General features: G+C 42.5%; 1 protein-coding gene across 1 annotated transcript in view; it reads right to left on the bottom strand.

The window, feature by feature from the left end:
- Positions 1 to 473: 473 nt before the first annotated feature.
- Positions 474 to 14,505, bottom strand: part of BID (BH3 interacting domain death agonist) — a 31,165-nt gene continuing 17,133 nt past the window's right edge. The window contains exons 2-6 of the mRNA XM_063134865.1: positions 12,119 to 12,189; positions 10,391 to 10,607; positions 8,337 to 8,467; positions 5,298 to 5,510; positions 474 to 1,190 (exon numbers count right to left, since the gene is read on the bottom strand). Of these exons, the coding sequence (XP_062990935.1) occupies positions 1,185 to 1,190; positions 5,298 to 5,510; positions 8,337 to 8,467; positions 10,391 to 10,607; positions 12,119 to 12,127 (576 nt within the window). The 5' untranslated portion in view covers positions 12,128 to 12,189 and the 3' untranslated portion in view covers positions 474 to 1,184. The remainder of the gene's footprint in view (positions 1,191 to 5,297; positions 5,511 to 8,336; positions 8,468 to 10,390; positions 10,608 to 12,118; positions 12,190 to 14,505) is intronic.

Below are 14,505 nucleotides of genomic sequence, written 5' to 3'. Positions count from 1 at the left end.
GATCTGTATCAAATCACTGTAAGGCAGGGGTGGGCAATTTGTGGCTCTTGAGATGTTTTGGCCTACAATTCTAAATTGCCCACACCAGCCACAAGGAATATTTACTAGGCATCACTTCCTGGCATTGAGTTGAGGAGTGGAGTGGGCGTAAGAAAACATCCTTTAAAGCAAGGACCAGGAAACCTCAAGATCCATATTCCAGCAGCGGCAGGGTCAGAACCAAAAATTGGTAGTGTCACAGATGTGATTCTAACATTTGGTCTATGCCCAAAAGGGGAAAAAAGATATTTGCATCAAGCCATCATTCGTCCCCAACCTATTCATCAGCTTTGTACTTAGGGGACAGAGCAGCACAGCCTTAATAATACCAATAACCCAGAGCAGGGCCAAGGAACAGGCAGGGCCTGGGGGGAGGTACCCCACCCTGCTCTATAGCTGACCACCTACTAAACAAAAGGAAGCAGTAGGCAAAATTTAATTTTTACGACTTTAGAAAAAGCAACTTAGGAATTTACAGAAGTCACTTGAACTTGTAATGGCGATCTCCCTGGAACTGGACAGCAAACAGGTATTTATAGCACTAATTTCTTCAGAGACAACTTTCAGGTGAACTGATATGATGAACCTGGTCTAAGCTGGGAATCATGTGGCAGCAGATGTAGTATTGTCCCTCAGATGAATAAAGCTTTATGCATATTAGTGCCCAAGGCTGGCAACAATTACTCCCTCCTGAAGTAGTTCACTGTACAAATTAAAGCTGGTGTTATCAAGTATATCCAGGTAGATTTAGTCACATTTTTCAGGCTTAGTAGTTTTACAAGAAATCCCAAGTGTTCTGACCCGGTTGGCAAATGGTAGAAAGTCTCCAGGCTGTTATTAGTTTCTACTCTTCTTTGCAATGGGGATGAAATTGTCAAAACTACAACCCCGAGAAAAATAGTCAATTTGCCATTTTTGTCCTGAGATGGGGGTAGAGCAGGACCAAGTGTTTCAAGTAGAAAAAGATGGCTGAGAAGTGGCACATTAAAGCTTGGTAAGCAGCTAAATACTATCAATAAAAACTGCAAACATATCAGCAAATGGTAGTAGTTCCTTTAAAAAACAAAAACTAAAAATCACACCTCTCATTCAAGACAGAGTCAAAAAATAATGTCTTGTAGGCCGACATGTCACCTTCTCTTTGTTCAACTCTAGAGGAGAAGAAACAGGAGAGAGGGTTAGTTATGCTCAGCAGTCCACCACAATTATATTCATTTAAAAATGGGTCCCACATTGCTCTTTAGATCAGAGGCATTGAACCTCACAGCCTAAGAGTCAAATTTCATTTTAGAGAAAGTCCTAGGAGCCATGTTGTAGTGGTGGTGGGGAAAGGGTGAAGAAAACTACACAAAACCTGTGAAACTACTGAATGACCAGTGGTTGGGGGAAAACGTGTGTGGTCCAAGGAAGGGCATGACTCTCTGGGGAACCTCAGGAGACCAAATATGGCACCTGGTGCCCTGCTTTAGATACAGTACAGCGGCTTAACAATTTCTGGCCAAATCATGCACATTGTGATACAAGTGTGAAATTTGGTATGGTGGTATTTATGACCATGTAGATTAAAATGAGATATAGGGGCATCTTGGGAAATCATCATAGCGGCCACCATCTTGGGAAATGGCAGCCAAAATCCAGTTTTCGCACAATAACTATTATTTGTAATCTCACAGAAAAGATCTCAGTACAAAATTAAAGAGCATAAAATTTGCTACAAAAAAGTCATTAATAATCTTTTCATAGGAGCAACCCTCGTCGAGATATAAAGGTTTTATTCCTACCCATTTGTCTGAGAAGTCAACAAGATGCACTATCTCACCGTCATTCCAATCTTGCACTTTGTGTTGCAAGCCTGAAACTTTCAGAGGTCACATTTTACACACTGTTCAACAAGAATACGTACTGAGGCATCAATTTGGGGCGGTTGGGAAGAGAGTTAATAAAAATAATGCAAAATTTCCATAAGAGGCTCATTTATTCTTTCTGGATCTAGGTTTCAGATAATTATAGAAATCTATTTACTGAATAGCAAATGTATTAAATTAACTTGTAACACATAAAAAATTACATTTAACCATTTTTTGTTTTTTAAAACAACAGAGTTTAAAACTTTTGCTTTTGATTTTTTTTTAGTCTCGACTACATTCTCCATCACACTGACACATCACAGTACAAGGTAATCCAGCGGTACTGCATTTGCATCTGTTATTAGTGTCACATTTTGTTTTACAGCCACAAGAAACCAACTCGAGGCAGGATTTTGAAGCAGGAGGAAGTGTAGTCCATGTAGGTAGCCAGACAGATTCAGCGTATTTCTCCCATCCCCAGTTGCTGGGATCAGGGTATGATGGTATTGGCTGTAAAGAGGTTTTCCCCCTCCCCACATGACCTGCTTCAAAGACAGCACATTTTACATGCTGTAACAGAGCACTTGAAGTTGGTGGGATCCGTTCCCTGTGTGTTCCTTTTTTTTTGCAAATAGTTCTTTCCTGTTTACGTCTTTTTTGATGCTAGTACGATCATACATTACTATAACAAACTTTTCTATTGTTTTCAATTGCTGCTGTGTCACATCAGAGACTGGCATGCTGAATCAGAGTAGGGCTCTATCACACCAGTGATTTAATGCACTCTCACCATGCCTGGTGTGCGGTTTTGCAGCATGGTTCTCACATACCTCTTCCCCAGTCTTTTCTGTCTTTTCCTAAAATGGGGAAAGTCTGGATTATTTTCTCCAAGTGAATTTAATGCACCCTGAAGCCTCCGTGTAGTGCTGTCCTCTTGCTTTGTCCTTTGTTGGGGGGTGGGGGTGTGCTGTAAGGAAGAGCTTGCTGATGAAAGGGAAGGGTGGGGTGGTTCTCCTCCTCCACGCCTTTCAAACCAAGGGGCTGAGCTGGTGTAACATACAGTACTTTTGCTGGTCCAACCCTACCCCCCCTTGCCCACAGCTCCCTTAATTTTAAAGATAAACAGATGAAACTTGAGACCCTGAGAGCTTTTAAGTAGGGCTTTGGGTATGCCAAGCTTGAATCAGATCAGTCCATCCCTTGATTTTTTAATGATTTTTTAATCCCCCCCCCTTTAAGCCATTGTCCTGCTAGCCCACCAATGCGAAATTCCACGTGTTTGCATCTGTGGAGGATCGGTTTCTCTTTACTTTGATAATGTTCAACAATGTGTAAAATGTGACCTCTGAAAGTTTCAGGCTTGCAACACAAAGTGCAAGATTGGAATGAGAGTGAGATAGTGCATCTTGTTGACTTCTCAGACAAATGGGTAGGAATAAAACCTTTATATCTCGACGAGGGTTGCTCCTATGCAAAGATTGTTAATGACTTGTTTGTAGCAAATTTTATGCTCTTTAATTTTGTATTGAGACATCTTTTCTGTGAGATTACAAATAATAGAGTTATTGTGCAAAAACTGGATTTTGGCTGCCATTTTCCAAGATGGTGGCCGCTATGATGATTTCCCAAGATGCCCCTATATCTCATTTTAATCTACATGGTCATAAATACCACCATACCAAATTTCACACTTGTATCACAATGTGCACGATTTTTTTGCTAAGTCGCTGTACTACAAACAGAAGTTATTTGTCAGGGCAGGAAGTCCAACCACACACACATGTGTGTGACTGCATGGTCCATTTCCTTTAGGATCTAACTTAGGGCAAATTCATTAGTTAAGCGATCACACTAAAAACAACTTTGTCTGTTACTCCCCAGCCTGGTACTCAATACAGGTTTATATCCCAAGAGGTCATATCAAGAAACATGCTCATTCTTTACAAATTCAGCAAGCGTTTTGAGCCAAGAAATGGTTTGACCGCAGTTGTGGATCAACCTGCCATTTAATAGCAGTGCTGCATACAGGAAGGCTTGGTGGATGCGCTACCAGCGTTATGAGAGCTAAGGAAAGGGACAGAAGTGGAACAGTGTGTAAGCATCTGTAACACCTTCTCTGATGACCCAATCCCCCTTCTCTTCCTACCATAGCCCCCTCTGCCCCAATGGAGGCACCATCTCCATGGAACACCAGATCAGTTATCTAAACACATTTTTACCACACCAAAACTTCTCTCTCTCTCTCTCTCTCTCTCTCTCTCTCACACACACACACACACACACACACTCTGCAATCATACTCTTAAAACCTCACACTCCCCATTCACCCAATCAACCATTCATAAGCAAACCAAACAATCACAACCAACTGTGGTCATAATCAGCTGCCGGTCACATATGTCACATCAGGTTCACCAACCCCCCAGGCAGCATGGAAAATGGGCAAAGCATCTCTCGCTTTGCCACTTAATCCAAGTCCCATTAACCCTCCACCTGGAGTGATACAACCGCTTCTCCCTGAAAGTTTCACATTCAGACTGAATCCCACTTCTAACCACCAACAAGCTCACACTCTGGGTATTCTCTTCCCACGTCAGCAGAATCTTATAAGCAGCTGTGCACTTAAGCAGCACATGATGTGAAAACAGACTAATGAACCTGACATTTGTTTGTCTGGACCTCCCTTTACAGCATATGTTCTATTTAACGTAATAGTGAGGGTGAGGTTGGGAAACAACCCTTATCGCTATTATTTTGTCAAATGATGGGGTGAGCTTCAAGCCACACAGAAACATGAAAAACCAACCCCTTTGTACCTGTCCTGAGCTTCAAAAATAGAGTTGAGAGTGCTCCTCTGACAGGGAGACATAGGGGCAGTTCACATGGAACAGCAGCTCATGGATTAAATAAACCATGGGCTAGCAGGGAAGAGTGTTAATCCGGTGGTAAAAGGGTTAAATTATGCTGCATGAAGAAGGCTACTTCAAGTTAACTATGGATGATTTGATCTGGAATGTTGGTGTAGCTTGAGTGAGGGTTTGGGGGAGATTAACTCTGTGCCAGCCACTTCTGCTTTTAATCAACAATTTACAATCAGTCAAACAACACAGTGTTTAACTCAACAACAAACTATGGGTTAACTGCTGAGTTGTTTACCTCCTGATCTACTCAACACTCTGGGTTCGCATATCATGCTCAACAACCTACAAACAAGCCAATCCTAGGTTGTTGAGTAGACGTGCGAGTGGTGTGTGTGCATTTGGCAGCACACCCATTCTCTCCCAATCATGGATGACAGCCCATAGGTTGTTTAAACTATGGATCGCTGTCATGTGCAAACCAGGGTTGTTGTAGATTTATGACCTGGTTCGGACATGGCACGTTACATCCTAATGATTTTATTTTAATCACCTCAGGTTCCAAGTCGTTCAGATAATCACGGAGATTGCGGTTGATGAAATTCACAGTCACACTGAACACTTGCTGTAGAACGGATGGTGCTTTGTTTGCTACTTGTTTGGCCAAAACCATTGCTGCCACCAACATGGCTCTCTCCTGTTGCATATCCGAGGGCATCCTTCTCACAAGTGCCTGCACTGCCTGAGACAGGTGCTTGCTTATCTCCTAAAGAAACAGAAGAAAAAAACATATCCCTGAAATGCAATTTTTCTGGCCCACTTCACTCCAAGCCAGTCACAAGTAGAATAGATTTCCATCCCCCACGTAACATTCAGCTGATCTTTGGAACTACTTTACAGTAATAATATTTTTTAAAAAAATCAATACATGGTAATCAGCAGCTCCAGATAATCTAAAGAAGTTGAGTAATAATTTATAAACATAACAAGGTTTCATTTAAAACAAAAGATTCAGATATCTGGAATTTCTCCTTTAAAAACTCCATACAGTGTATTAATTTTCAATATCAAAACTATTTGCAAAAAATGTAACAACTTTAGATTATAATTTTCAGATGCTGACTGGTTATAGGCAATCGACTCTCTAGTCTGAAGCAACCAAGATCCAACAGGTTTTTTTACTGAGCGAAATTCACCAATGTACACATGTAGTTTGTATTTTTGTACACATGTAGTTTGTATTTTATATCTTTGTTGGCATTTTCCTAGCACTGTACCCAATATGTCTGATCAGACTTTTGTTCTGAGAAAGGTTGCACAGGCGGCTTGGGTCTCATGGCAACTAGGAATAAGAAGATGCTGATGGTAATAGGCAGGGCTACCTGCCTCTGTTGTAACTGAAGTAGATGGCTTGTATGTCCCCTACTGAAACCTAACCCAAGGACTTGCCCTTCTGCAGTATGCAAGGCTTGGGAACTCTGCATAAACCCAAAGGCCTTCCTGAGCTCCAAGCCGCTACCCTGGTTCAAGCAACCCATGAGCCAACACTCAAATTGGCCAAACCAATTTATTTATTGTTATTAATTTTAAATAATTTATATCTCACTTTTCCTCCTGGGAGCTCAAGGAGGCTAACAACAGAAGCATAAGTTTTAACAATGAACATCATCATTACACTTGAAAACAAAACCCACTAAACATTAAAACATAAAAGCTGTAGCAGCAGCAGAAGCACAAACTGCAAGTCAAAATGTTTAAAATATTAAAAAATACAAGAGGCTAAGATTAAAAAAACAGCCATTACAGGAAACATGGTCTAACCCAGAAGCATCCTGACCAGAAATTAAATTAGCATGTTAAAGCACCAAGGGAGCATCCCATATGGCCCTGCTTGTTCTAAAAACCTCTTCCCAATTCCCTGTCGGAAGGATGGCTTTTGTAAATCTCAGCCAGCCAGCCTTCATTCAACCAAGCAGCCAGCAATTCAAAGGAGAGTTCCCTTTCATCCACCATAACCAAGCTATTGATTGCTTTTTTAAAATCCATCCTGAGCCTTTCCAGAGCCATCCTGAGCCCGCTTCTTTGTGTTTCCAACCAGAAGTCTTTAACTACCCTTGGGACCAACCACTCAGTATAGTTTTTGATTGTGGGACCCAGGGAGGATAGACTTTCCAACACAGCTCCATCCTGTTGCTCGGCTCACGGGCCATTCTATGTGATCCTTCCTAGCAAGCTCCCTCTCCTACTCCGGTGCCTAACCCACATTTCCAGGATCAGAGTTCCGCTCTTGCTGCCAGTATGAATTGTTTGGTGCAACCCTGGGATACCAAAGCGCCTCCTGTGCTGGGTGCACAAGTGCTATCTTTGGCTTGCTGACCTCTTCCAGGCCTCTCAGAATCTCTGCCTTGCAGCATCACTGTTATGAGTTACTGACTTTAAGCACAGTGAACAAGCTGGAAGCCTACAGCAGTCTGCTGACATATTTCAATATCTCGAGCCACACCCAACCTCCCAACACACGCCTCCTTCCTCTAAGTTCCCTTTTCTCTGTGTTTACTTTTGTCGAAATAGAGGAAGATGCTGATTGATTCAGTCCTGCTTCCTTCTGAATAGACATGCAGAAGCTTGTCCTTCTTGCTTGTGAATAAACGGGCTGCTCATCCTTACCTCTGAGTAGGCATGCTTCCTACTATAAATGGGTAACAATGGAATTTTGGAGGGGGCGTGTAATGTTTTCAGCCACTCTTGCCTGTGGCCCACCCAGCACTGGAATCCAGCTCCTGGGTACTTTCCCCAAATCCCAAAAAGATTCCTACCCCAATATAAACCACATAATCTTCGTTAAGTCTGTGCCTAAATTGAACAAACCTGCCTCCTTTTCTAATGGGGCAGGCTGCTCCTGGCTTTTGTTGCTGATAATCCCAAGGGTGTACTGGCTAGACAAGCCCGGACCTGACCTGCCTTATGTTTTTTACAGGAGAACCATCTCATTCCCTCCTGGCTTAGAGCTCTTCTGCCTAGAACACTGTTCTGTCCCACAGCCAATTTCACAACTAAGTTGGCTCTAATAATACAAGTTGGTGGTGGATGGAGGCTTCAATGGCAGGGCTGCTCAAGATGTAGAACAGCCTTCCCCAACCTGGTGCCCTTCAGATGTTTGGGACCTCAACTCCAAGCAGCCCCTGTCAGCACGGCCAATGGTCAGGAATGCTGAGCCTTATAGTCTAAAAGACCTGGAGGGTTCCAGGTTGGGGGAGGCTGAAGTAGAGATATCTCTGGAATTCTACTCTAGAGTTTAATGCCTTTTATCTTACTTGATTATAGAAGATCCCATAGCAAAATACACCTGCCTATTATGTTGAGTAAGGATAAGTACCTAAAGCAAGAAACAGTGCTTTGTTTTTTATTCCTCTGACTCTAAGCACATGTTCTTTAGTCCCAACAGTAAAGCTGAAGTAACCATCTAATCCCATTTACCAGGTGACCCCTGGGTTGCTGGGATAGGGCTCTCCAAAAGACCCCAAGGTAATCATGATGCACGTATTTGGGAGATGAAACCCTCCCAATTATCTCAACAAGCCCACAGTCTCACCTCTTTGGGCACGTTCTCTGCCACAAACTGCCGCGCCAGGTTGTTTACGAATGATGGCTCAATCTCAGCAGCCAGTCTGTCTCCAATTACAGCCAGCTGGGCTCCAATAAGCCGAAATATTTCCTCATTGTCTGCAGAATTGGAAAGTAGGAATGGGAAAAGTGGGTTTAACAAAATGGAATCCTCTTCCCCAACCTGCCTCTCTGACAAGGATAGAGTCAGTTTTCAAACACACGGCTGAGGAGGAGGACAAGGACAATGATACTTAAAAGGTTATCACACAGAGGAGGGCCAGGATCTCTTCTCGATCATCGCAGAGTGCAGGACACGGAATAACGGGCTGAAGTTACAGGAAGCCAGATTCTGGCTGGACATCAGGAAAAACTTCCTGACTGTTAGAGCAGTATGACAATGGAACCAGTTACCTAGGGAGGTGGTGGGCTCTCCCACACTAGAGGCATTCAAGAGGCAGCTGGACAACCATCTGTCAGGGATGCTTTAAGGTGGATCCTGCATTGAGCAGGGGTTTGGACTCGATGGCCTTATAGGCCCCTTCCAACTCTACTATTCTATTATTCTATGATACGCAAGATTTGCCTCAGGTACTGAGAACAAGTTTTGCATGATGGGTAGAGTGCTCCATCACGTGACCAGCGTTCAAATCTCTGGGCAGCTTCAAAGTTTGCTAAGGAACTTTAAGCCAGACACTGTCACTCATCCGAACATGCCTCACAGGGTTGTTACGAGGAAAAAATGGGGGTTGCAAAGTGGAGGAATTATGCTGCTCTGAGCAACTTGCAGGACGAACAGGATAAAAATGTAACAATAGCAAAAATAAAGTAAAAATACTTGCGTGGTCACAGTTAGCAAAAAAACAAAATGAAAACCTCCATCTCCCTTGACCACAATAAGCAAAGCACTACTTCTCTGTTATTCTCTCTCTCTCTCTCTCTCTCTCTCTCTCTCTCTCTCTCTCTCTCTCTCTCTCAATATATAGGATGTCCAGATATTTGTTCATAATTCTAATCTGCTTAGAATAAAAAAAATGTCTGAAATATGGACCCCCATACCTGCTTTAAAACATGCATGAAAAATCCAGGCAACCAAAGTCCTCACAATATTTTTGGAAAACTCTCAGGCTGAGATCCAGATTTAGTTGTGGGCAGCTGGACAGGAGGAGGCTGACTTCCCTGCCTCTCTGTCCTATAGCAGCCCCTCCAGCTCCCTGAAAATGTTATACAGAGGGGTGGGGGATTCTATTGAATGGTCCCCCAACCCTGTGTGTGGTATGGGGGGAGGCAGTATACCCCACAATCAGGCAGAGGTGCCTTCCATGAGCAGACCCCTTCTATCAGGAGAAGGCAGATCCCGGATCCAATCTTCAAATTTTAGTGAAGGATTTTAATGCTAGCAAGAAGCAGGTGCTGAGGATGTCCGCTTAAGTTCCCTCAGGCACAAGCGGTGTCCTAATATCAATCACAAACAGCATCTTCTCAACTGATCTTAAAAGGAGAAAGAGTCTCTAAGCAATAGAAGCTGGTGGCTCCGATGTCAGTTAGGCACTGAATCTCGTCCAGATTTTAGTCAGAACTCTAACAAAGCCATTTAAGATAAGATACAAGGCTCCTTTAGAGTTAGGATAGCTGCTTTAGAGTTCTGACTGAAAACTGGAGCAGATCCACCACCCCACTGACACTGGAGCCACCAGCCTCCACTGTCTCTTAAGGAATGAAAGTTTAGGATTGATTTGAAGGGAATCCAGGGAACCTGCAAAAAAACATGGTCATATTGGGCTCTGGATAGGTCTTCTACATGAACCCTTTATACGTTCAGGGGGTGGGTAGCAGGACTGTGCCCACTAGCCACACCCCTCACACACTGATGCATGCTCCAGCCATGCTCCCCCTCAACACATTCAGAATCAGTATGAAGGAGGGGGGCAATGTGAGTTCAGAGGTACACGCAAAGGTCTCCCTCCACATGGATGGAAGCTCTTTTTCCTTCTATAGCAAAGTCCCAGCACTGCAAGGTGAGAGACAGAAAACAATGGTTACCTGGCTCCCTGGTTGGGATTCGCCCAAAACTGTTGCCATCTGTCTGAAGGTCCCCATCATCATCACCCAGAAAGTGTGACTCTGGAATCAACAATTTGTTTTTCAAAGCACAAAGCTCCGAAGTAAAACCACAGTCGGAGGAGTTCTCCAGGAAGTAGTAGAGGACGATACTGGCACCAGGGGTCTCCCGCAAGCCACTGGAATAGGTATTTACACCCTGCATGAGACAGAGGAACAATGACAAAACACAGACAAAAGAGCCCAAGTCCGGAATTCTAGAAGCAAATGTAATGCAAATAAGTTATGGTTTGGGGTCCTGCAGGATTGAGGAGGGGTAAGAATCAACACCTCAGCAGGGCTTTGAAATTATTTATTTAACACCTCCCACAGAGACAAAAGAGCCAACTTCGTTTTTAATAGCAATTGCAGCACGTGCAATCTTTGCTCCAGCATCTACAATTGTAACTTTGAAATTTAGTGCTGAGCCCTTCGAAGAATCTCAATTTTTCTTTTAACAGTTATAGGTTTCTATCTCTTAAGATAAAACTGCTAATGCTTGGCAAAATCTCCAAAGCCAGAATGCAGGTACAGATGGTTTCTCGTGGTCAATGGGTAGGACTTCAATGTTACTGTGGAGAACTTTAATATTTTGATAAACATCAAGTGGGAATGAAAATGCCTGTATCGTGCTCCAGTCTGAGTGAGCCAGACGGCACTCCTGTTTCTTTTCTTGTTTTACATTTTTTATTTTTTTATTTTCAATATTAAAACTTTGCAAGCAATTTTAACACAACTTCATGGGTAAGTATACCAAACCATACAAGATATAATACATTTTGTTATGATGTTCTTCAACTTCAGCAAGAAAAATACAGAAATATACAAAGTAATAATTTTCAGCTCACGCAGTTAAATTCAATTTGTTATCAATATACTTTTTTTTCATTGAAACTACAAATTTTGAAAGGCAGCTGGGACTTGTACCGTTGCATCATCTTGATTTGTGTATGTAATAAAGTTACACCAATCAGCAGTGAATGTTTTCCACTTTTTCTGTCCCTTCAACACTCTCATTTTTTGTGTTAGTTTTTCTGATAATGCAAGCTCCCATGCTATATTGTAGCATTTTTTGTATTGTCAATCCTGTTGTGTTTTTCCAGCATCTGGCTATTAATAATTTGGCTATCAGCAAAAATCCTATTAAAGTCTTTTTTAGTAGCATCCCTGATTTCTCTCTGAGAGTGACATGTGTATAATCAAAGTTGCCTAGACATAGCTAAAGTTTAGCACTTCTACGAAAAGGGAATGAGGCAAGAATAGGCTTCTACAAGCGTGATCTGCAACAAAATGTTGCAGTGTGGAGTATTACTGCCCAGGATTCCAGATGTTCCGTTCCATCCCCCCTCTCCAAACTTCGTTTTCTGTCCCATTCCTCCCTACCCCACAAGTGCACTGGGCATAATGAGCCTTCATTGAGCTGGCTGTTTTTTGGCTACCTCCCTTTAGGCGGGTAACCCAAGGGATTTTTGGTACTTCCCCCAGGCCTGTTAATACCTCTCTCATGTGCGTGGGTGTTGCAGTTTTAGCTATATAAGTAATGACACTCACAGTCTAAACACTGGCAATAGAGGGAATGAGAAAGATAAAATGTGTCTCAAGCGAACTTTTCTAGGCATTTCTTCAAAAGGTAAAACCAACACCATATTTGTAAGTAATTTTGGATCCAACCTTATTCATCGTAGCTGCTGAAAGAAGGGAAGCAGGTTATCCTTAAACTTCAGAGGTCACAGATCCTCTACCTGTAAAAGGAGAATTACGAGTGAATCTATGGATCTCTTTGGTTTAATGTCTTCCCAGTGACTCAAGCTTATCAGTATGCCCTGAAGTCACCCAAACCCTCTGGTGATCATAGACAATAAGTTACATGGTGAAATGGCTGATAGGTGGGTTGGGGGTGGTGGTGGTGGAAGATAATGGGACAGAACTCAGATACAATAATTAATCAGTCCCTCCCAAAGCCATCTCCAGGTTCTGTCCCTGGGAGTACGAAAGGAGGCAGCTCTCACCAGAAAGAGAAGGACCCTTAGATCAGTTGTAAGGCAAATGCTTTGCATGTATAAGGACATAAATTCAATTCCTGGCATTGCTACTTTTGCGCTTTTAGGTAGCTTTGGCTGGCTGCTGTCACTCAAACCAGACAATACTGGGAAAGATGGGTGAGGACACTCCATTTGCAAGAAGGGAAAGGTTGGAATCAACTCCCCCGCTGCCAGCGCCAATCAGGGATGCTCTACTTTTAATCTTCAAACCACCTCACCTTGAATTTGCTAATTAATTTAATATATTTGTATCCTGCTTTTTATATATAATTTCAATATGCTTCACACAATAAAACAACAAAGTGTGCCAATAAATACAATCACAACAAAAGACAGCACTAAAAACAGCACTGAAAGCAATTGGATAAAACACAGCATAAATTCTGGATTGGCCAGGAGAGGCTGCAACACCTTTCTCCCCAGGAAGATCTTCATGGCAAGGGAGAAACCAGCCTGGCCCCATCCATCAACCAGAGAGAGAACTCACCACTAACACAGAGTTTGATGAAAGATTAACAGCCAGAGAAAAAATTAAATGGAAAACCAAAGGACTTTATCACCTTAGGGATTTCTTCCAAAATGGCTATTTGATTATGTCAGGACAACTGTTAGACAAACTAGGAGAGGAGAAAGGACAATGGATAAAAATTGCACAAGCACAGGCCCTCCTCTCTCGGCCAAAATTACAAACTGCATTTACTAGGAATCCAACAGCATTGGCAAGAGAGATGGTGGGTTACAAAGGAATTACAAAAGGTTTGAGCTCAAAGTTATATAAGTGGATATTAACTCAGGAAATTGGTATAAAGGATCCACTCAGGATGGTCTGGGAATCTGATCTAGGAATCTGAACTGAAGAAAAAGATTGGAATGCCCTGTGGGATAGGTGCCCATTTAATACAATATCATATAAAAACAAGGAAATAACATTAAAATTGATACATAGATGGTATCTGATGCAAAGAAACATATCCATGATGATCCCAGGGACATCCCCAGAATGTTGGAGAGGTTATTCAGGAGTCGAGACATATTTACATATGTGGTGGTCATGTCCAAAAGTGAATATTTTCTGGAACAACGTGTTCCAGGAGATTAGCTCAATAATTGGACAATGGGTTTGTCCATCCTCCCACCTAGCACTGTTAAATTTATATAAAGGACAAGACAATAAACTATTAGACAAGGACTTAATAGACCACCTTTTACTGGTGGCAAGAGGGTTGACTGCCAGGCACTGGAAGGTGGCAAAGGGCTTCACATTGATAATTGGTATTTATTATTTATTTGTTTTATTTATATACCGCCCCATAGCTGAAGCTTTCTGGGCGGTTTACAAAAGTTAAAAACGGTGAACATTAAAAAGTATACAAAATTTAAAATCATCAAAAATTTAAAATCAACAACAGAATAAAACAACAGTATCCAATTAAACAAGAACAGTTCTGGGGTCCATTAAAAAAAAAAAAACACCTTAGCATATGTTGTTAAATGCTGTTTAAAGCTGGGAGAAGAGAAAAATCTTGACCTGGTGCCGAAAAGATAACAATTTTGCACCAGGTGAGCCTCATCAGGGAGATCATTCCATAATTGGGGGGCCACCACTGAAAAGGCCCTCTCCCTTGTTGCCATCCTCCGAGCTTCCCTTGGTGAAGGCACTCGGAGGAGGACCTTAGATACTGAGCGCAGCGTATGGGTAGGTTCATGTCAGGAGAGGCGTTCCGTCAGGTATTGTGGTCCCAAGCCGTGTAAGGCTTTATAGGTTAAAACCAGCACCTTGAATTGGGCTCGGAAACGTATAGGCAGCCAGTGCAAGCGGGCCAGAATCGGTGTTATATGTTCGAACCTTCTGGTTCCAGTTATCAATCTGGCCGCTGCATTTTGCACAAGCTGCAGCTTCCGAACCATCTTCAAAGGCTGCCCCACATAGAGGGCATTGCAGTAATCTAATCTGGAGGTTACCAGAGCATGAACGACTGAAGCTAGGTTATCCCTGTCCAGATAGGGGCATAGATG

The sequence above is a fragment of the Elgaria multicarinata genome, chromosome 9 (genome assembly GCF_023053635.1).
Source record: "Elgaria multicarinata webbii isolate HBS135686 ecotype San Diego chromosome 9, rElgMul1.1.pri, whole genome shotgun sequence".
Classification (NCBI taxonomy): domain Eukaryota; kingdom Metazoa; phylum Chordata; class Lepidosauria; order Squamata; family Anguidae; genus Elgaria; species Elgaria multicarinata.
The sequence above is the reverse complement of the archived record's forward strand: the minus strand, read 5'-3'. Positions and strand labels throughout refer to the sequence as shown.